Genomic DNA, 23,246 nt, shown 5'->3' with positions numbered 1-23,246 from the left:
CTTACCACTGCTCTTTATATAATGTTGGCATTAGGAACAGCTCTGAATGCTTTTCTTTTCCTAAGGAAGGGACAAAGCCAGAGGAAGCCTGAGCCAAAGGATCCTGCTCCAGTTTGACTAACAAGCAGTCTGAGTTACTTTCAAGTTTCAGGAAGCTGGGACAGCGGTTATCAGACTGTTTACTTCCCTCCTCCTGTATTTGGGACGTAATTCTCTGTAAGAGGCTGTACTCTGACCCTGACAGAGACAGGCTACATGAGATGCAGTCTTTTCCTGTGTAACTCACTTAACTTATTCTTACAGGGCATGATATCAGGCAGGTTTTATTACATAAGCTGGGGTTGTGCAAAATCATATCTGAGTAACTAGTACAAACACACCAATCATTTACAACAGTAGAGGAGATTTGGTACCTCCTTATCGCTGGCCCATAAAGCAGTGAAAGGAAGTGTTTAGCAGTTCCCAAAACAACGTGCAAATAGATCTTTTAAAGGCCTTCTGGGTCACATGCAATGTGTAAAAGTAATTTTGTTAATATCTTGCTTTACAAATGACACATTAGGAGCAGAAAAAGTTACAGTCAAGTGTTTTGTTGGGTTTTTTTTGTTGGCTGGTTTCTTTTTTTTAGTGCTTTAAAGCATTTTGTGACAATGTTACCTTCTGTCACACAGCATCTGTCAGGACACAGTCAGAACAACACAACAGCCAGACTCTGAATGACCTTGCTCTTACAATCTTTTAGAGCTGACATATTTGCTTTCAACCCAAGTAACATAGAAATATCCAATCTGAAAAGTATCATAGGACCCTGGCCAGTATGCCAGATAAATTTTTAGGATCAGGCTTCACATTTCCATTCAGTTACTTAAAAGTTATTGATCAGGCTTATCGCTGTACCAGTCTGGTTCCCATTTCTGTTTAGTGATTTGCAATTAGTAGAGTAAGATTTGCAAGTCTTCTGCTCATCCTGTTTGCATCATTCAAGTGAACTCACAAGAAGGGCAACATTTAATTGGGACCACTGTCATGAAGATACAGAAAAGTAAATACTTATCACCATTCCCATGTTATTTCTCTGTCTGTCTGTCTGACAGTCTGTCTGTCCAGTGGTGAGAACAGCAGCTGTTGTTCCTGTGAAAAGGGATATGCCTGGCCGAGCAGGGTGTGCAGTGACATGATACCCTGCCCTTCTCTCAGCCTGGAACCTGCCCTGCCCTGTGGCTACATGCAGAAAATGCCTTTCTACGGACCTTACTGTGAGCCCCAGACTGAAGGTAAGGGGACACAGTGCTGAACTCCATCACTGTACAACTCATATACTGGTTAGAAGTCACTATAGTGCTAAAAGATGGGATAAAGCAGCATGTCAGGACTGAGCTGGCTACTACATTGCCTATGAACGTGGAAACTCTGTAGAGATGGTCTAGAGCTCTTCTCCTTGTGATATGGGCCCATCTTGACCCAAGTTACTTGCAGATATTTAGTGCCATTTGGAGCCCCAGCTCCTGGAGTCACTCACATGCCTCTTTGTGACTTTCTGTTTTTGCTAAGCAAAGAAAGTTTCATCTGATCAGATTTTCACAAATGTGACCAAAGTGTCCCATAGTGCTCAAGAGAAGAGAAGGAACTAAAAAGCCCAGCATATGTGTTTGGTTTTATTTCATGAGTCCCATGACAAGGTGCCCAGGAATTTTTAGGAGCCTGACTGATGACTGGTGACAAAAGGATGGATACTTAGGCCTGACAGCACTGGGGTGGAGCACTACATGTTGTCTCTGCAGTCCAAGACAAACACCCATGAGGCTCTGCTTCTTATTTGTGATGGAGCAGCATGCAGAGACACCCAGAGGCAGCACTAGATCTGGAAGCAATCCAGTATTGTCAGCATGCCCATTCCAATTAATTCTGCTTATAGGCAATGCTTCTATTACTGGGCAGTCCCATATCCATATTGCCATACTATTTCCAGGACTAGAGCTAACACCTGTTTCATGTTGAGGTTGCACACCCCTTGGAAGTCCAGGCCCCTGGATCCAGAGCTCCTTCACATGTGGTATGGACACGTCCTTAAATGAACCCAGCATAGAAAATTCCAGTATCTCTATAAGCATTTTATATTATTTTGTGCTCACTGATGAGTCTCCACCCAGAATATTACCCTCCCAAAGCAATGGGGATTTTTCCATTCATTGCAGGGAAACATAGGTGGAGATTCATCCTGTGTACATTTCACTATGTAAGAGTTAAGTCTCTGATCAGTTATTCATCCATATAACATCCTCATATCTAGAGCAATGTAGGAATTCAACCATTGCAGGAAAGCTATCATCTTCTGAATGTTTCATCTTCTAAAGATGTCTACAGCTTTGCATCAACTGGAAAGGGAGTCTAGGTATCTAGCAGATGGCAGACACCTAAATTAGACCTAGAAAATTAGAAGAATCACAACTTTCTTATTATACAGATGAATCTTGTCAAGTTGTAATTATTTTAAACTTAAAGAGGGTAGATTTAGATTAAATTTAGGAAGAAAATTTCTAAGATCAGAGTAATGAGACACTGGAGCAGGTTGCCCAGAAAAGTTGTGGATGCCCCATCCCTGGAAGTGTTCGAGGTCAGGCTGGGGGGTTGGACTCGATGGTCTTGAAAGGTCCCTTCGCAACCCAAATCATTATGTGATTCTAAGATTATTAAGTTAGAAGAAAAAGCTAAGAAATCACTTTGTAAGCATTGCTTCTGATTATTTTACCTTTATTTTTATGTCTTTCCTTACAGACTCATGTGGTATGGGAGAGCCCATTGTAATGTATATGTCAGTCAGACTCGACATAGACTTTCTGGATGATCTCAGGGATTCTTCCTCTATATTATACCAAAAGTACAAAGCTGACCTTGAAAAAGCGGTAATGACTTTAGTTTTTCTTCTCTGAAGATAGAGAGCCCTCTAAGAAATATGATGTTTACCCTAAGTGTCTGGGACATAGGGTGACCTGTCACTGTCTGTGTGGGGAACTGGGAAGTATGCAGCAGTGGAAGATACAAGGTGGGCCAAAGCTGACTCCATTGAAAGGAATAACAGTAATCCCATTGTTCTTAATACGCTGGCCAACCAGGAAGTATTCAGGGATCTTTTCTATCTAAAGCATGAAAAAAAAATTCACATTATTTGTCCAAGCTTAAATCCATGGGAACACACATGGAATGAAACTATCAACAGACATTTACCCCGTGACAGTGGTGAGAGCACCAGGCCCGTTCTATCAGATATGCTCCATGCCCATACTCACATCAGTCTTGAATGGAGGGTTTCCTATTTTTAGCACACTGGAGTAATATACAAAGCACTTACCTCATGTCATATGTCTTTGTTTACAGTTTAATGCCAGCTACAGGTGTTTACCAGGCTTTGTATCGGCAACAGTAACTGGTTTCAGGTAAGTAAATGGTTTCATTTTTTCCTGAAGACACCAATCTTTATGTCCAGTCTCAAGGAGACACGAGTTAGCAAAGGCTACCTTCACTCTGGCTAGAACCCACTCCCATTATACACAGACTGAATAACAGTATAAATGCTGCAAAGGAAAGCCCAGCTATGAGCATGGAAATAGGGTAAAATTCAACACTCTACAAGAGTCCAAGAAGCATAATCATTCTCCATCTGGTTCAAAGCCTTTTATGGGAAAGACTGAGTTCCACCCAAAAGGGGAAAAGGATGCGAGTAATCTTCACATCATTTCCCAGGTCATGAGGAAGATGAATTAGTACATTGACTCTGGATGCAACACTGCATAAAAGAGATATTACTTGTGCCCACAGATATTTAAATGCAGCTGTATTTTAGGTTTTCTAAGGAGAGTTTACTAGAAATAAACACCAGACGAGGAAGATGTCACATAAAGGTGTTTGTTCTTAGGAAAAAGCTGTAGCACAACATTCTTGTATATCAGAGCAAGTCTTGAGTCCCAACAGGAGCCTTCGCAGGTGAGCCCAGTGAAGCCTTCCCAGCCATATAAGATGGGTCACCACAGATAGAAAACCACTAATAGACAAGAATATTTAATTCTGATGCTTTTCTCATTCTTGTATCTGTTTAGTCCTGGAAGTGTTTTTGTAAAATATGAAGTAAAAGCAGGACCAGCAAGTGCCAGTCAGATTGATCATTCCAACAAAGCTGTACTACAAGTTCTAGAACCATTCTACCAGCCAAAACCATCTACCTTCACAACAGAAGTGCCTTGTAAGTTTAAAGCTCTCCCAGTACTTTCCTTCAACTTCTACTTTAGTATTTTTAGCCTAAATCACGTAGCTTCCTTATACTGCTGATTATTTGGTACATGGCCTTAAAAACCATTTATTTCTCTGGCTGTTTCTTTTTATCCTTTGTCATCAAAACTTAGGACTTTCATGAGAGGACCATGCATGCAATACCTTCCATGAAAAACCAAAGCCTTCCAGCTACTCCACTGGACTTGATGATCTTAGAGATCTTTTCCAGCCTAAACTATTCGATGATCCCTGATGCAGTCTCTCTGAAAGGGAGAGAGGTTGAACACCCTTAAGTTCACCTCCAGAACTGAGACAGCTCTTAGCATGTCAGGCTGCCAGCACTTCCTACTCCTTGGAGCAAAATGAAAACCTCTTGCAGTTTACATGAGAACACATTGCCCTAGGCTTCCTTGGCACATTTTCCATGCTGCTGCTGGACAGTGTGTTACAATTCAGTTGCTTTATCGAGTGCTCCAGAGGTGCTGTACTCTCAGAGTGCTGGAATGTCTGTCTCAGAGGATTACTTCAACCTGGATGCTTCTCCCCCCAGTTTATCTACTTAGAAAGCAGTGGTAGTGATATTTCTAGCTCTCTGCATAAAACCTGCTGGGATCTTTGGCTGAAAAAGATAGGAAAAGATTATATAGAGGGAAAATCTCATGGCTTGTATCAGAGGTAGTGCCCTGCAACTGTTGCTGGGTGCATATTAGTTGTGAAGCACCTGGGAACCCCATAAGATGAAAGACACCACGTAGTCGTGAGATAAAATGACAGTAATGCAGAACATTTCTCTCTGTTTTCCCAGATCAGGTAGACTTCAACGTGGAACCCTTGAACATTTTTGAAGGGGATACAGTAACACTGACCTGTGACATAAATTCAGCATTTCACAGTGCGACCTGGTATCACTTGGATCAGATCATCTCATCCAGCTCCCGGCATTCAATAGAGACGACTGTAGAAACCAGAAGGTCGATTCTTAAAATCACCAATGTTACGATGGAGGATTCTGGTATGATTTTATGTCATTGAAACAGTAGCTGCAACCTCTAGTGGGGCTAGTTTGGAGTTACAGTTTTACATGTGTTGACATTTAGGGTTTTTTGAAAATCAGAAACGTGTGAACTGGTGACATTTTGCTGGGAGGACTTATTAGGGGAATTATTATGTATTATCAGAGTTTGGACTCAAGTTCCCGCTCAGTTCTCTTTGGTCCATGAATTATACTCTCAACTCCAAAAAGGGCAGCCTGTGGCCAGGTATTCAGGCTCATACATGTGACGTATAAATCATGAGTCCGAAAGTCTTTGGACTGAGGATGCCCTGAATCTTGGTGTCTCTATTCCTATGTAAATGGCCTACTCACTTGGCTACCCCCGTGGGGAAGGGGAACCCACATACCTAAAGTATGAAGGAAGTTTGGAGCCCTGACTGCCAGTTTCAAAAACAAGGCAGGCAGCATTCAGGGGACTTGTGCCTGAGAGAGTGACTGATAAAGGGAAAGGGACCTGGGGGTCCTGGTCGATGGCAAGTTGGACATGAGTCAGCAGTGCCCTGGCAGCCACAAGGGCCAACTGTATGCTGGGGGGCATCAGGCAAAGCATCACCAGCTGGGTGAGGGAGGGGATTGTTCCACTCTGCTCTGCACTCGGGCAGCCTCATCTGGAATTATTGTGGCAGTTTGGGGCACCACAATATAAGGAAGATATTGAGCCATTAGAGAGTGTCCAGAGGAGGGCAACAAAGATGGTGAAGGGCCTTGAGGGGAAGTTGTGTGAGGAGCAGCTGAGGGCACTTGTTCTGTTCAGCTGGAGAAGAGGAGATTGAGGGGAGACCTCATTGGAGTTACAACTTCCTAGTGAGGGGAAGCAGAGGGACAGGTACCAATCTCTTCACTCTCATGACCAGCGGCAGGACTGGAGGAAAAGTCATAAAGCTGAATCAGGGGAGGTTTAGGTTGAATATCAGGAAAAGGTTCTTCATCCAGAGGGTGGTTGAGCACTGGAACAGGCTCCCCAGGGAAGTGGTCACAGCACCAAACTTGACAGAGTTCAAGAAGCGTTTGGACAACACCCGCAGGCACATGGTGTGATTCCTGCGAATGGTCCTGCTCAGGGCCAGGAGTTGGACTCAGTGATCCTGATAGGTCTCTTCTGCTCAGGGCATTCTATGATAAATACTCTGCTCTCTTTGGCAGTACCTTCTGAGCAGCCTAAGAGCCTGCATTCCAAGGCCAGTTCTAGTGGAGTCCACCCTGGGCACTTAATCTCTCACCCATTCTGTGTAGGACACTTTTGCACGGTCTACATTCTTACCATGACATATTGGTGCCAGAAGGACTATGGGCAATATACAGGTCCCAAAAGCACCAAGTCCACAAGATTTAAAGTATTTCAGTCCCAGAACACTGGTCTCTTTTTAAGTACCCCTCAACATTACCCCTCCTAATCTGGATGTATTTGGCACCAGAAGTCTGCAGAAAGTATCCTGCAGGTGACCTGAGGGTACATGTTGATCATCAAGTAGCAAAGCCACTGCAGAGCAGGGAGATGTGAAAACTACATATGGAAGTAGATCTTAGTTCCAAATATAGAGGCAAAACCAAAAGAACTGTTCTTAATGCTAAGATACTGTCTATGCTTTACAGGTTCCTATAAATGCACTTTCACAAATGGCAGTCAGTCTTACAGATTGAAGGCCACAGAAACAATATCTGTCTTTCCACTACATATCACTCCAAATGTAGAGGACATCGAAGTTATATGTAACAGTCCTGAAACGCAAAAGAACAGTCCTCAGCTGTCCTGTTGCATTGACAGACACTTACCATCACTTATTGCTTCCTGGAACGTAAATGGAACAATCAATATTACAGGTAAGATTAACAAAAGGCTGTCTTTCACATGCTGGGTTTGTTCATGCTTTAAAGATCTCCTCTTTACTGGCTGCCACAAAGTCCTAGGATAGATACAGGGTGTGCTGCAAAGATGTGGCAGGAGGAGGTGCAGACTCCATATGAGCCATGCAGGTGCCAGTGGGGCTCTGGGTATCTCCATGCACTGTGTAGACATCGATACCTTAAACTGTGACATCCTGGATGGAAACAGCTGCCTGGACCAACATCACACCAACTTCTTCCAAAAAGCTTATTTCTGCATTGTCTAATTCTGGGAGCAAGGATGGGTGCATCAGTCTCAACTACTATCTCCAGGATCACCCTGGGGGTACAAAGAGCTTCTGTGTACCACATATCATGATTTGGCAACCAAGAGAGGCAGGTGCTTTGAAACAGCTGCAGCACAGCTAAATACTGAGAGCACAGTTTCCCTCTCCACCTGTGATTCAGCACATACCAGTTGTGTCAGTGGCATTGCATAAGGCTTTACTTCTAATATAAAGAGTTAATACAAGGACCAAGTAAATGTGCTACAAAGAGTTACAAAATGGCATAAACAGAAATGGTCATAAATGCCTATTGAACCATCATCCTAAATGGTCCGTTGCCCTCTTAATATTTTATGTGTATAAATTAACTGTTTATTGTTAACTGTTTGCTATAAATGAAATTTAGCAGAAAGCAGGACGGCAAAATGAGAGAAAACCTTCCAAGCTCGTGCACACAGTCATTTCCACAGAGAACAGGTACTGGTGTACAGCAGTGCGTGCAGAGAGAGGAGGGGATCCTGGCCTTCTGCAATGAGCTGATTTGCCCTTAATTCCCCAGGTCAGGCTTTCCCTCAGGAACTCTGCTGTGCTTTCGTGCCAGATGCAGTCAGCTGCAGCATAGGACAGATTTAGTGCTTCCAGCTAAACCATCACTCTTCAGATTTAAAGTCAAATGACTGTCAAATACCTACAAATTTTTGTTTCAAAATTAGATGACATTAACATCTGCAATATTTACTCCTGGTTTACTTACCTTTACTCATCCTAAATATCACAGATAATGAGGTTAGACTAAACCAAAATGCTCTTTGTTTTGTCTTACCCTGGGGTTTCCAAGCAATGCTGTTGCTCTCTGACTGATTTTGGCAGTAGATGCCCAGCAGTGTGCTGAGATTCATCTTCAGGCACTTGGAAAACCACTGTGAGTGTTGCCAGAATAAAAGATGTGAATGAACTTCAGCAATGTGGAGTTAAAAGTGCCACACTGTCAATTACATACAAGCCCATGAGGGTTTCTTTACCTGGAGTGATTGCTTGTAATTTCCAGAGGTGTTTTTGGACATCTATAACCCTTCAAGGGATGTTTATTTCTCTCTAGGAGTCTCCAGTTCGAGTGAAAACTGCACTGAATACAAGCTCAAAATCCAGGAGTCACTATGCCCACCTGAGAAGTCAGGTACAGTGACAACATATACGTGTGAGCTGCAGACTAAACACGGAGCCAGGGCCAGTCAAAACATCAGAGTGACGTACCTCTGGAAAGGTGAGAGTCAGGTGGCTGTGACAGACCAGCAGCTCTTTAACATGTAGGTGGCCTCTGTGGCACATGGCATTTGCAAGAAAATTATTAAAAGTGACTCTCAATAATGTGACTTTTGTCTTGTGTTTTCTCAGCCCATGTAACAATATCTTCAAGTACAAACTCACCAGTTCCCGAGGGATATCCGTTCAATCTAACGTGCGAAAGTGATGCGAGCAGTTATGACAGTATCAGTTGGAAAATCCAGTCTGGAAGTGACACAAGAACAGTAGACTGTGATACGTGCATCAAAAATAGCAAATTCCCAGCCACATCTGTGCTCACAGTGAAGTCTGCCACACAGGACTGGAGCGGTGAGTGAATATGGTCTTACTGGCTACAAAGGCAATGAAATTTCTGTGCCAGATCATTTGCAGCATCCCTAGCCCTGCAAATCAGCATGAAGGCCACGGTAAATAAAAAGCCCGCAGTTAAAATTATAAGTGTTGGAGGACAGCAAGGCATGATGCTGCCAACAGCACTCTACTTGTCCAGCATTAGGGCTCATCACCTTGCAAAACCTGAGGAGCACTTCTGTCGACTGAGACATGTTTTTTTGTATCGCTTCTTTTAGGCACCCACATCTGCACAGTCTCCCAGCAAAACTTGGAGAGTTCTGCCAATATGACAATCGAGGTTATTTCCTTGCCCCTGAAGCAGAACATCCTGATAGACCCCATTGCAGCATCGATACCTTGCGGAAAGCCACAAGCCCTCGAGTGCTGCCTAAGAGGGAACACCACGGAAGATTTCTCTGTTACATTCATGATTGAACAAAATGGATTTCCAGTTGGTAAGATACAATAAACTTGCAGAATCATTAGTTTCACTATATGTTATAACCCAGTCTCTGGGTTTTTCAGTTAGGTCTGTGCAAACAATTCATACTTACTGCTTTTAGGACAACCCACAAGTACTCCTGAGGGTGTAAAAAAAAGGGAAATGGACTTTTTTTTTTAGGGTGGTTAGCATGCCTGAGGAACATGGCTGGGATTAACTGAAGAGCAACTGAAGTCACTGCTGTACTGATAAAGACATAATGGGTAAACTCAATGTTTGGTTTGACTTGCCAGGCAGGGAGAAGTGGGCATTCTTACCCTTGTTCAGATTAGAAATTGCTGAACTCCATTTATTCGCTTTTATCTTCCACTCTGCCACTTTTTCTGAATGGAGTATTGAGAACATTACTTTAGAAAATCTCATAATTCACAAAAAATATAGACTAATCCATTAAGAATGCAATTCAAAGGACTGTTCTCTTTTCTTCAAGGATGCAGGTAACACGGTCTTTAACAGCACAAACCCCAAATTTCTAACTCTTAAAATTTAGGGCAATTCTGCAGCTTCCCTGACGTATTTTTATATACTGTAACTTTTTGAGTGAGTTGGTTTTTATATAATAGAAGTTTTGAAGTGAGTTACAAAACAGTTAATTTTAAAAAAGCAGAAAACGACATGCAGGAGTGCAAAACCAACAGACTGAAGAGTAAAGCAGGTAAAGACTGAGGAGTCCTTTGGTAGCTAAGAAGAATCCCAAGATCTTCTTGGAAGAGACTTCAGCCAGGGACCCTCAGGCACAGGCATACTGAAAAGCAATGGGAGTGTGGTACAGATCCTGAGTTCAAAAGAACTATAAGAACAGCAAAAAAGTATCCTGTCCTGTGAAACACCCGTGGTAGAGGCAGAAAGAGTATTCTCCAAAATGATTTCCAAAGCAAATTTTGCTTCCTGAACAGTTAAAAGGGTTTGGGCAGGATTTGCTCATACACCAGTAAGAGAAAACATATTGATCATGCAGCAGCTACCAGATTTATTAAGCAGGGAATAAGAGACAGAGATCAGCGTACGGAGAGGGGGCTTTTTCACAAAGGAATTCTTTTCTGTAGGACCCACAGAAAAGAAAGTTTTGCTGAAGCTTTCTGCTGTTCTGCTTTCTGCTGAGTGACCCCAAATCTATGTTAACCTATCTTCATCCATCCATACAGGGAAAGAGAAAAAAGGAAATTTGTTTTGCTACACGTACAATTACACAGGAAGTGACTGTAGCAAAGAGAAAGAGCTCACAGCATATTGCAAGTTTAAAAACCCCAAGTTTGGAGATCGACAGGGAGTTGACAGTGCGCATATAAGACTGCACCTGATACCTGGTAAGGAAAAAGTTACTATTTATAGCTGTTAAATTGGAGATCCCATTGTCTTTGTTTAATCAGATGCCACAAATTCATCACCACTGACATCTAGCAAGAACAGTTTTTGTTAGCAAAAAATTTTTGACTTCTTTCTTTTCTTTATGGGAAATTATTACATACAGAGGAAAATATCAGTTTTGATGTAACTTCAAAAAATAAATAGACAAGGTGTTTTGTCTTCGCTGTATTTGACAGTGATCCCAGTATGTTCAAAGCAGCAATAGTTTAGTCATCTTCTGTCCCTGCTTCCTTCTGGTGCGGGCTGCACCACCAAGTATCATCCCCTGTGTTGAAATGTGGTCATGCATCTCCCAGCTTGCACCAACAATTTATCAAAGATTTTGGTGTCTCAGGAGGTCAACCTGTGGGAGAGCATATCCACTTGGAACACAAGAAGGGCAACCTCCATGAGGTGCTGCAGGGACCAGGGCAGACCCAGCTTCCAGTCAGCTCTGTAGGGAATGTTCGATAGTTAGAATTCGGCATCACTAAATCCAGCTTTGATGTTTAGTTCTGATAAGTGTTTGGATATTTCAGCTTTTTATTCTAAATTGGAAAGAAAGTAATGTTGGCCATTCCCATAAGGCAGAAATTTTGTTTTTTCCACAGTAGTGGTGCCTACAGTTGAATCAGTGGATCTGCCAGATTTCACTCTCTTGGGTAATAAATATGCAGACAATTTAATTACTTTAATCAGCATACACTGATATGACTAACCCAATCAAGGCCAATTAGCAAGACTCACTGTTCATCAAAAAGGTGTTGAGGCCTCACTATCAAGGTCTTAATGAATTTCCTATTAGTGCTGCAGCAGCATTGAGTCCCTTAGGAGAACAAACTTTGTATGAATTATTGTTCACTTAGCGGTCAATATAATCTCACTCCACCTCTGTCCAACCCTGTAATCTAACAGATAAATCCTAAAACTTTTGGTATTGGTCTGTTGATTTGATTCAGTACTCAAAAACTGAAGCTTTATTAGATTTCCTTTTTAATTTCATTATTCATAAAAAAATCGGGAATGCAAGACATATACATCCTGAAAGGTTGTAATTAATGAAGAGAGATAACTGAAATCCTGTTTTAAAGACCTCTGAACTTCGGGAAGTCACAGGTTTGATGAGGGTAATTTATTAATCTCTCTGCTTCTTGTTTTTTGCCTCTATGACTTTTCTCTGTACAGATAAGCAAGTTTCCTGCTCAGACAGATTAGGCACTGGAATAGAAAGCGGCACATTGATAAAGCCATGCCGTGAGTTAGATAATCCAGATGGTTTTACCCGAGGCAGTACAACTTACAACTGCATCAACAACTCATGGAAGGTTGCAAGGAATGACTGCCTGTCCATATCAATAAACAATCTGCTGAGTAGAGCCGAGGTAACATTTATGGGTTTTCTAGAGTTTGGGGTGGAGAGGTGGGGGGAGAAGAAAGAGCAAAAATTTTTGTTGCCTGGTTTTTGCTTATCATAATCTAAAATATATGAAGCATTAAAACTTTCTTTTAAAAGCTAAAGAATGTTTGGCTATGTCTACACAAGTCAGCGGAAGAGGCAAAGTCCCCTCCTCTGGCCCAGAGGCCGTGTGGCACTGCATGGCTCATATCCACACACATGAATGCTCTGTCTCCCAGGCAAGGTGACCTTGTTCATAGCATCCATAAGGAGCAGTTGCTGACCTGGAGTGTTCCCTGAGCCATGCTCAGGGACTGCCTCGATGAACGCTGGTTGGCACAAGCCCAGAGCAAGCTGCAGAGCACACCAACAACTCCAGGCTACTGCCCAACCTCGTCCCCAGGCCCTGTTTACAATGCCCACTCCCTTGGTCACTTCACTTTATGGATAGATGCCAGGCTTCTGTTTTCAGCCTTGGTATCCTACCATAGTGCTCTTTATTTCATCCAGAGTTGCCTTTCTCTCAGTGAGGCTTAGAGAGACAAATTTCACGTGTGTGATGTACTGTTATCTTCTGTTCCAGTCCTTGGTCAACAGCCCTGAGTCAAAAGCAAAACTGCCTAACTACCTTGCAGAGCTTAAGGAACAGATTGGAAAGGAGCTAAACACAATAAACAGTTCTCCTGCAAACTTAGGCGCAGTCGTTTCCATCCTGGATATTGTCTCCTCTATCCCGGCAGATGCAGACGAGCTCACTATTCAGGTAAGGTTTTATTTTAAGTCTTACCTGCACCTATCAAGCCCTTTGGCCCCTTTTGTCACAGGGGATGACGTTCTTCCTGAAGAAGTTTCACAATTAGTTAGGATCAGGAGCAGGAAAGGAAGGGAATGAGGTAAAATAACAGTAAAGATACAGAGGAGTTTATAAAAAGTCAAAATTTTGAGGACAAGCAGCCTATGCATGAAAGAGAGACTGCTGTGTGCTTAGCAACTAGAAATGTTCTAAGGACCCACAAAAGTCTCCAGCATTCTAAGGCAGAGTGTAGGTTTAGATTATATATTAAATTCCAGGAACCATGATCAAGCAAGGAAAAGAAATTGGATGTTACAATAAATGAATAACAAAAGAAATCTTAGAAATAGTTGGGAACCTTGATTGTGAGGTACAGAGGAAAAGCACTGTTCTTCTGAACAGAAAAGTGCAAAGAGACTTGACAATTTGTAGATGGAGGACACTACATGAGAGAGACCAAGAAATCAAAGATAGCACAAAGGCTGAGAAAAAAGGGAAAGAAGGTTGGAGAAGAAAAAATACTAAGTAGTATGTAAAAAGAAATAGTCACACAGATCTGCTTTTGGAAACCTTAAATTGAAAACAGAGCATGCAGAGGGTTAACAACTGAAGGTTTCACAAGGATTGAGCAAAATAAGAAAATGCTGGGCTTTTTCAAAAGGCAATTCTAGGACCATGCATAAATTACCATCAGAAACAACAATGATTTGTGTAGCATTTCAGTAACTACATTATTCTGTTGTTGTTCCAGAATTTCCTCTCCACAGTGGACTTAATTGTTGGTGATTCCACAATTGAAGCTTGGGAAGAGCTGAATGAAGAGAAGACGCTAAAAAGTTCTTTGTTACTGCAGTCAGTAGAAAACTTTTCCCTGCGCCTCCGACCAGTTAATAACACCATCCCTTCTGTCTCTGCAAACACCGTGCAGCTACAAGGCACAGTTATTCAAGAAAACAACAACACAGGTTATAGTAAGGGCTTCCGCAGTACAGAAAACCTCACAGTTAATGTGCTCATTGGTGAAACCGAAATTCAAACTCTAACCCAAAATTCAACCATTGTCAGCGTGATGTACTCGAAACTTGGACATATTTTGCCCAGGAATGAGTCTGAATATGTGAACGGCCTATTGATAACAACAACTGTGAGCAGCAACAGAAGCCAGAAGTTTGAGGTTAATATGACATTTGCAAAGAAAAACTTATCTCTAAAGATGCCCAAATGTGTCTTTTGGAACTTCACACTCAACAAACATGGTGGGGACTGGGATACTCGTGGTTGCACACCCACAGAGTTAGAAGATTATGTCATTTGCTCCTGCAGTCACTTGACATCATTCTCCATTCTGATGTCACCTGATAAATCCTCCCAGCTAATCTTTGAAGATTATATTTCCTATGTTGGCCTGGCTATTTCGATCTTGAGCTTGGTGATCTGCATTATAATTGAATCCTTGGTCTGGAAATACGTGACAAACAACACAACCTCCTACATGCGCCACGTCTGTATAGTCAACATAGCTGCATCCCTCCTCATTGCTGACGTGTGGTTCATTGTCACTGCCTCCCTCAATGACCAAAACCAACAGCTGAGCAGAGATATCTGCGTCATGGCCACGTTCTTCATCCATTTATTCTACCTGTGTGTCTTTTTCTGGATGCTGAGCCTGGGCCTCATTCTTTTCTACAGACTGGTGTTCATCTTGCATAACACGAGTAAGACTGCTCAGAAAGCAGTGGCATTCTGCCTGGGATATGTGTGCCCCTTTGTCATTGCAGTCATCACCATCGCTGTCACACTGCCAAGGAACAGTTACACCAGAAAGGATGTCTGCTGGCTCAACTGGACGGACAGCAAAGCTCTCTTGGCCTTTGTCATACCTGCCTTGATCATTGTGGCCATGAATTTGTCCATCACCGCAGTTGTTATAATAAAAATACTGAGGCCAACTATTGGGGATAGGTCAAACAGGCAGGAGAGGAACTCTTTGTTTCAAATTGGCAAAAGTGTGGCCATCTTGACACCACTGTTAGGCCTCACCTGGGGGTTTGGCCTTGCCACCATCATCAAAAACAGTCATCGAGCTTTCCACATCCTCTTTGCTCTGCTCAATGCTTTGCAGGTGAGTTACACATATTTTTGTTTCCTCTGTGATCATTATTGCAGTGATGTGCTTGGCAGGGCATAAAACCAGCTCAGAGGAAATGCTCACATTTGCCTTACACATCCTTATTCCAAAAGGGCTCTTTGGGAAACCCATTCCAGGAATTCAGCAGTATTTCGTATTCTCATCTGCCTTATCAGATGTGCCTTATAGATAAAGCTGACCTAAAGATAACTTCCAACTTTGCCAGTAGCTTTGGGAAGATCCTAATTTCTGAAGTTCAGAAAACCAGCCCTGTTATGTTCAGGTGGCCAAGCTTGAGCATCTCTGGTCTCATTTACAGTGCACCTGGAGGAATCATGTTATTCTCTTTGCAGCTGTGGGTTCAAGTATAAACAATATAAAAGTCACCAAGAACAGTTGAGCAGTACTAATAATAAAGAGAGGAACTAACCAAAACACACATGATTGAGAGTTTTCTGTCAGTATGATTTTTACAACAACCTATTTAGGTGGTCAGTAGGATCCCAATACAGCAAGATTTCTTGATGACAAAATAGTTTTGTCTGTTCTCTCTCTTTAAGAATGGCATCAAAACTGTGTGCTTCAAACCAGACTCACTGACCTTTTGTGTTGTGAATCTGCTTTTTTACGTTGTGAACCTGCTGGTTCATCTGGGGGGAATAGGCAGGACATGTCTTCCATACACAAAGGTTCCTTCTTCCAAATATATTTAGTGCAAGGAAACTATCTGTGTTACTTTGTAGACCAGATGTACACAGAATTTAAATAGGCCAGGCCTGGTGAACTCCTACCACATCAGCAGTCCACTATGTAATATGAAGTTAGAAAAATGCCCTCTATCAAAGAGTTCAGAGTTTAAATAGTCACCATGGACAATGTTTGAGATAATTATGAGGTGCTGCAATAAAGGTTGGTGTCATCAAACTGCATGTAATTATCTGTCTCCTAGGGATTATTCATTTTGGTGTTTGGGACTCTCTGGGACAAGAAGGTAAGGATTCAAACTATTTCCTAAATTATGTCAAAATACTGTTGGAATTTGAACAGATTTTCTGTATTTGCTGATTGATTAATTTTTTAACAAATAGATACAAGAAGCCCTGCTGAAGAGGAATTCAACGACCAAATGGAGTTCACAGCAATCAAAGGTTAGAACCTAGACCTAAGAATGTATTTCAGTTACTGCTGAATAGTCTAACATTCTCCAAGTGTCTCTTAAGTCAAATGCACTTTATATTTTGGATTCTTTATTAGAACCAGTCAGAGAAGACCCTAACAACATAAATACGAACATACGCCCGTTTTTCAAAGTTCGTTATTTTACCTATAATTGGTAAAAAATAAGAAGGAGGTTGGTGGACATTTGCTCTAAATTCCACAACAAAAAATATAAAATGTAACTTAAACTTTAGATAGTAAACAGAAAATTTCTGTGGCTCTATTACTTATTCACAATGTGAGAGAAATGCAAAGGGGACTTCTTGGGTAAGATCCCCTTCACCTATGAGAAGGAGAGGATGGAGTTACTGTGACTTGAACTCATGAGACAAGGAGACAGGTTAGCCTCCCCTTTTTTCTGGGAACAGAAAACAGGAGGAAGTATGACTCTTTTGTCAAATCATGTCTATGTGTTGCAAAGACTCATGTTTTAATGAGCAAATGATAGAATGTAAATGAATGTGCTTCTGGAAGAGGAGAGACTTTAGTCCCACACCCTGCAAATTCCTGAGTTTAACACAATATATTCAGTGCCTAAAAAAAAATAAATAAAAAGATGTTGCAAACGAGGACTGGATTCTTAAGGAAGATCCTGGAAGGCTTCTCTTCCATCCAGTGTTCCTCTTGCATTCCTCCCTGCATTAAAGCACAGCTTGAACAGGCATCTGAAAATACCTCTGCTTGGGATAGGCATTCACATTAAAGGGGGAAATCAGTTCCACTACCATCTTTACAAGAAAAATAAAGTTTACACAGGAAACTCAGGAAAATAGCTGGCCACTCATCAAAGCAAGGTAAATTAGAGCAGGTTGCTTAGGACATTGTCTCATCAGGTTTTCAGTATCTCTAAAGCTGGAGAACACACTAACTCGTTTGACACAAAAACTGTGGTGTTTTGTCACCCTCAGCATAAAAAAATATTAATTTTTTCCTTGTGATTGAGGGGAATTTCTTCCATTTCAGTTTGTGCTGCAGAGGTCAAGACTCTGAGAAAAGTGTCCCATAGCTGTTTGAAAAGGGTAAACTAAGGCTCAGTTGCTATAGGCTACTGGCAGCCTTGGAGCTGGACTGTCCTGTGCCAGTCACATGTCTTTCCCTTCACACCTTCCAACTTTAGCAGCTCCTCGTTCCTCTCTCCATGTGTCCTTCACCACTGCAGATCTCACAGCACCATAGGCTTTTCATCCAAAATAACTAAAGGGAGGTAGAGCTGTTTAAGCCACAGGAAAATGCTGGCATGAGAACAACTTGGCTGGATGATCCTTGGATCCAACCAAGGGCAAATCTGCTTATGGCATTAAGCAACTAGTACCCATTAGAAAGGATGGGGAATGGTCTCCCAGTGTGAACAAAGGAGTAAAAGCACAGAATTAAAGGCTTTTACAATGAGGCTTGACAAACTTTTCAAGCAGAATATGTCAGGCCAACCAACCACACAGGGAGCTCATGTCCTCAGTGACCCAGGATGTGTCTTACAGCCCAAGGAGAGGGCCAAGAGCTGAGGCTGTGGACTGATAGTCACCTCACAAAGAGCTCTGCTGGTTGAGGACGTGTTTTACCCTCAGAGTTGTTTGTTGTCCTCTTCTTGCTGATGCCAAAGGTGTGTTCATTTCCACTTCTGCACCGGAGGAGCCACATTCCCAGACACAGATAGTAGAAAAGTTTCAACCAACAGGAATAAAATACCTTTATCTGAGATTGCTGCATGAGGATGGGTAAACTGTGTTTTCTGACACAGAAGTGCTTGTTTCCACTTGCACTTCTGCATTTACCAAAGATGCCAGGATGTGTAGGAATCATAGAATGGTTTGAGTTGGAAATGACCTTAACGATCATCTGGTTCCAACACCCACCTCCACCTCTCCCCCAATGGTGTTAGCATCACTCTTATATGACAATAAAGCTTAATTTTATATTGGTATCTGAACAGGGTTTATTCAGAAGAGCCTGTACAGGTATTGCTAAAGGACTAGGAAGCCGACTTAAAAGCCAGGATAAGTAAGAAGATGAGTATATAGGCTGAAAGGAATTAAGGAGTCCATTAAGACTGAACTGTCAGTTCAGAAGAGCAGCATTGGATCAAATCACTCCAGCTTCCACAGGAATCACAGAATGGCTGAAGTGGGAAATTACCTCCAGAGATCATCTAGTACCACCCTCCCACTCAGAGCATGGTCATCTAAAGCACAGAGCTCTGTCCAGTTGGAGTTTGAGTAGCTCCCAAGGATGGAGACACCACAATCTCTCTCTGCAGCCTTTTCCTATGTTTGACCACACTCACAGTGAAAAAGTTTCCTCTTAAGTGGGATTTCCAGTATTTCTATTTGTTTCAATGCCTCTTGTCCTTTCACTGGGCACCAAGGAGAAAAGTCTGGCTCTGCCTTCACTCTGTTCCAGTCAGAGAGCCCCCAGCATGTCCTGGTATGTGGGTTTGTTCCTCCCCAGGGACAGGAGGACTTTGCATTTCCCTCTACTGGACTTCATAGGATTCCTGTCATCTCATTTCTCCAGCCTGTTGAGGTCTGATAATTAACAAATAAAACAATAGTAAAGTCTTTTGTCGAACTTTTTATACTTGATTCATTTACCTTTTGCCTCTACCACCTTATGATATAGGTGACAATACACAACACTGCCTAAATTCCCCACCACGGTACAACTAACAAATGAGGAGGGACCGAACAGAAAAAGATGTGTTTTCCATGCCTTTTTTTTAACACACCTTTTGGAGGAATCTAATTAAATTCTCAAACCACTCCAGAACTGAAAAAGAAACTTCATTTTAGCAGCAAAAAATTCCTTCCTTCCTTCCCATCAGGACTGCAGTGAGTTGTGTTCTAATGCCCTCTAGTGTGTCAAATTAAATTTGCCTCGGATTATCTCAGGCTATTGGCCGTCAAGGACAATCCCCATTCACATAAGTCTTAGCTTTTCTGTTTATCTTAATGGCTATACTGCCTCAGATAAGGGACCAGAACCCCGTAGTGCCTGATATAGCTCTGGAGCCTACGCTGTCTTCCCTGGCCAAAAGTTAGAGACAAGTTATTTGTGTCCTGTAGTTTCCTTTAAAGTTGATCTCCTTCATCACCACCATAAACACACAAATATGTGACCTTGATGCCTCACAAACATCTAACTTGGCCCTCTGTGAATTGCTTGCTTGTACTACTGAGCAACAGTTTACTGGAATTTTTTTTTTCTGCCTCAAATGTGGCTACAAAAAAATTCTAGGCTTTTGATAAAAAAAAATTTTGTCTCTTACAGTCATCCTCCCTGATCCTGGTGACACCAATGCTTGCTATGAGCTACCCGTTTTCAAGAACCTTTAACAACTTATGTGGGAAAACAGGTATGTGACAATAGACCTCCCTTACTGAAGCACAGACAAAGGGCTTTGCCTGTGTTCTCGTTGACAGAGTCTGTCTGTCCTGATATCAATCAGCCTGTTTGTCTCTCCATGCATCTATAAATGGTATTTAATCTTCTAATGCAAAGAAGCTGTAAGAAGTCAATTGTAACTTAATGGTAGCAGTATAATTGTCTGTCTCTGAAACAGGTGGCATGTTTCACCAATTCTAAAACCCACTAACTGAGCTTTGTTTTGATCTTAATAAGATCGTGACACAGTTCATTTATTATTCTATGTACTCTTCACCATCCTAAAGCTGTATCTCTGCAAAGGCTCTCTGACTGTCACTTTATGGACATCACCATTTCAGTTATGACTTCATTTTGCAAAAAGCATTGCTGGAAATATAATTTCCTTCCTAAATGGGTAGTCTTTGCATCTGAACATTGTCCAGAGAAGACGGTGAGATCAAAGATGGTCAAAGCAGGATATGAAGGAGTTTACTGTAGACAAACATGTGCTTTTTAAAAGCCTGCTTATTAGTCAGATAATGGAACAAGGAGACATGAGCATATTAGCCAGACACAGGAGCCTCCCACCAGAAGAATGAGACTTGCCCACAACTGCTTTCCATGCTTCTGCCACCTGAAACTCCCTGTTATTATCCCTCTTCCACGCTCTGCTCTCAGGCTCCATGCACTTGGGTCTTAGGTAGCCTTGTGCTCACAAGAGGAGTGAGCTGGGATTCATCTCAGGAGCCTGTGTTCTGGATGCATCCCCATGCTCAAGGAGGACCACTAAGTCCCTCCATTTGTGTGAGTAAATCACTGTCCTATGATTCGAGTGGCCATCCAAGCTGACTTATCCTGGCTGTGTCACCAAACATGAGTTCTGTGGTTGCTGGTATTGCTGTAATCCAGGCAGTGTCAGGGCTGCAGGGCAAATCAGAACCACCTGGGTCACCAGCACAGGGGAGACTATCCCTACTTTACACTGCCAACATGTCCCAGCGTATCTGTCCTAAAGTCTTATCACTGTGCTTTGTTTTACAGGAAAATACAGAGTATCTTCTTCAGAGCCATCCACCTCTTCCTCTGAAAACACTTCCAAGGCATATTCTTTGCTTAACTGAAGCACTGCAAATGCTAAATCACATAACTCTGAAAGGACCTCTGCCCTTTCCAAGACACACACAAAAAGTACCTGGGAGTCATGGAGAAGTGGACTGCTTCATTTTGACTAAACTGTGCCTTGGTGCATTCTTCTGGAACAATCATTTCTCGTTAATGTGTAAGGCAGGGAAGCTGTGAGAGGTGGAATTTTACAGGGTCTGCCAATCTCTCAGAAGAGATGACAAAGATTTGAAGGCCTTCAAGTGCAAGAAAGGACATTGGGAGTGACGAATTCTCAGCCCTTGAGTGGGTGCTTAGCACTATGCAGTACTGAGCCATGAATTGCAGTGCTATGCACAGCTGTTGTCCAGTGGTTTTGGTATTTCCCCTATCAACCCTCTGACTGATTCCAAAGGCCTGTGTAGATACACAAGTACCTCATAGCTTCTCTCCTGCCCTCGTATTACAGCGTGGAAAGGCCATAGGGTATAGTGGTCTTCGCCTTCTATTTAAGACTTTTCTGGAACCAAAAATTCCCAACTGAGAAGGTCCATTTCAGATCTTCACTTTTGACTGAGCTAAAGTGAAGACCGTGATGACTCCTGTGTGGTCTTCATTCAGATGGAATGTACTGAAAGCCCTATGTGGTATATTTTTGAAGAAAAGGGAGCTTTATATCCTTAACAATATTTGTCCTGTATATTTCCCTTGATATGTAATGTGATAAGACAGAGATGGTTGCTGCCCTCCACCACAGAGGGGACTGCATTTATTTAATGCATAGTAGTGTTAAGTCTGCAAGGAGTGTCTTGTGTAAAGTCTGTATGTTTGGGTATCGTCTCAGAGGAGAATCACTCTTGGAGGGCTCAGAGAGTCAACTCTGCAGTGAATATAAATCACAATGTGCCAGGCAGGATGAATGGTTTGATATAAATTATTGCTCTAACACTACATTTGTGGAACCAGTTATTTCCAAACCTTTATACCTTTAAAGGCAGGATTCCTGTCTTAAGCAGAGGGCTATAAGAGAGCCTGCAAAGTATCTATAACACACACAAATGTACAAAATTTAATATAAAATATGATAGATGGAATCATAAAGATTTAGATTTGAGGCCAATTTCAAATACTGCTGTGAGGTGGTACAGCCCCATTTGGTTGTCGGGGAATCAGGCCTATGTTTACCAATGGTGAACCTATTCCCAGAACTTTGGGATGAATCAGGTTGGAAAACTGTTCCCTTCAGTTAGAAGCAGGTGTGATGGTTTGGTATGGGCAAGTGGTGATGACTGAAGACAATAATCAAGCAACAATCAAATGCAATATTTATATTGAAAGTAATTGCCTTTTGCTTCAAGATGTAAATATAATACTAGAACTAAAACACATTCAGAGATGAAAATCCAGAATCTCTGAACTGCATGGCCAGTGGAAACTTACAAATCTGACCTTTGCACGTTGTTCCAAGAAAAACTTGCCTTTGGGCAGCCATTTGGTCTAATTCGCTCTGGAAGTAGCTTGTGCAATACTGACTTGCTGCAGAACCACTGGGTTAGAACAGGCTTTACATGAACTGTAAAGTACATGCCCTTGTAGGCAGCACAGTCCCAGTCCCACACCGTGTCTGCACTGGAATGCAGACATTTCATCTCTGAGGTTTCACTACACGTCCTGGTTTAGCTGAGCCTGGGTCCTGCCTGTGTGTGAATGAGAGATCAGAATGTGATGCCAAAGCTGTCTGGCACCAAAGGGCCATCCTTGGGTGGCTCTTCAAAGGCAAAGTCTTTGCCTTGTTAGAAAAGCCATGACAATTCATCAAAGAGAAGCAGCTAAGAAATCAACTGTGCAGTCTTGCGACCAAGGCTTCACTTGTATACATTTACAGATCAAGATAAAATGGGAGAGAAGAAAAAGTGGGAGGGCTGAATGGAGGAAGAAGGGAAAACACATGGCAGCAGCCATCCTGTACCTCTTTCCCCCACTCTCAACAACAAGAACCAAGTCTTTGGCGTAGGCAATAAGGGCCGTGGGCTCACCAGCAGATTCCTTCCTTCAGGCAGATTCACACATGGGGTGTGTAATTTCCTTAGTACTATCCTGTTAGAAAAGCAGGGTAAGACATATGACACCATCTACACAAAAGCTAGGATAATTTCTTCTAACTTTTACTCTTTCCATGTTCTTCTTAGTTTTTACTTTGAGATAAGTTACAAAATCAAAGAATCACCTAAGTTGGAAAAGACTTCTAAGATCATTGAATCCAACCATTCCCCCATCGCTGCCAACTCCGCCACTAAACCATGTCCCTCAGTGCCACGTCTACACATCTTTT

At 42.2% G+C, this 23,246-nt stretch overlaps 1 protein-coding gene across 2 annotated transcripts in view; it reads left to right on the top strand.

The window, feature by feature from the left end:
* ADGRF5 (adhesion G protein-coupled receptor F5) overlaps positions 1–21,862 on the top strand; it is a 42,715-nt gene extending 20,853 nt beyond the window's left edge. For both annotated transcript variants that reach the window (XM_027690077.1, XM_027690078.1), the window contains 17 exons: positions 1,095–1,274; positions 2,776–2,903; positions 3,376–3,434; positions 4,095–4,237; positions 5,072–5,278; positions 6,914–7,141; positions 8,531–8,695; positions 8,827–9,045; positions 9,306–9,524; positions 10,717–10,878; positions 12,104–12,300; positions 12,898–13,077; positions 13,859–15,229; positions 16,185–16,226; positions 16,324–16,383; positions 19,718–19,802; positions 20,855–21,862. In XM_027690077.1, the coding sequence (XP_027545878.1) occupies positions 1,095–1,274; positions 2,776–2,903; positions 3,376–3,434; positions 4,095–4,237; positions 5,072–5,278; positions 6,914–7,141; positions 8,531–8,695; positions 8,827–9,045; positions 9,306–9,524; positions 10,717–10,878; positions 12,104–12,300; positions 12,898–13,077; positions 13,859–15,229; positions 16,185–16,226; positions 16,324–16,383; positions 19,718–19,802; positions 20,855–20,934 (3,725 nt within the window). In that variant the 3' untranslated portion in view covers positions 20,935–21,862. The remainder of the gene's footprint in view (positions 1–1,094; positions 1,275–2,775; positions 2,904–3,375; positions 3,435–4,094; positions 4,238–5,071; positions 5,279–6,913; positions 7,142–8,530; positions 8,696–8,826; positions 9,046–9,305; positions 9,525–10,716; positions 10,879–12,103; positions 12,301–12,897; positions 13,078–13,858; positions 15,230–16,184; positions 16,227–16,323; positions 16,384–19,717; positions 19,803–20,854) is intronic.
* The last annotated feature ends 1,384 nt before the right edge of the window (positions 21,863–23,246 follow it).

The sequence above is a fragment of the Neopelma chrysocephalum genome, unplaced genomic scaffold, assembly GCF_003984885.1.
Source record: "Neopelma chrysocephalum unplaced genomic scaffold, ASM398488v2 Primary Assembly neopelma1_80, whole genome shotgun sequence".
Classification (NCBI taxonomy): Eukaryota; Metazoa; Chordata; class Aves; order Passeriformes; family Pipridae; genus Neopelma; species Neopelma chrysocephalum.
This window is presented reverse-complemented; position numbering and strand designations above follow the sequence as displayed.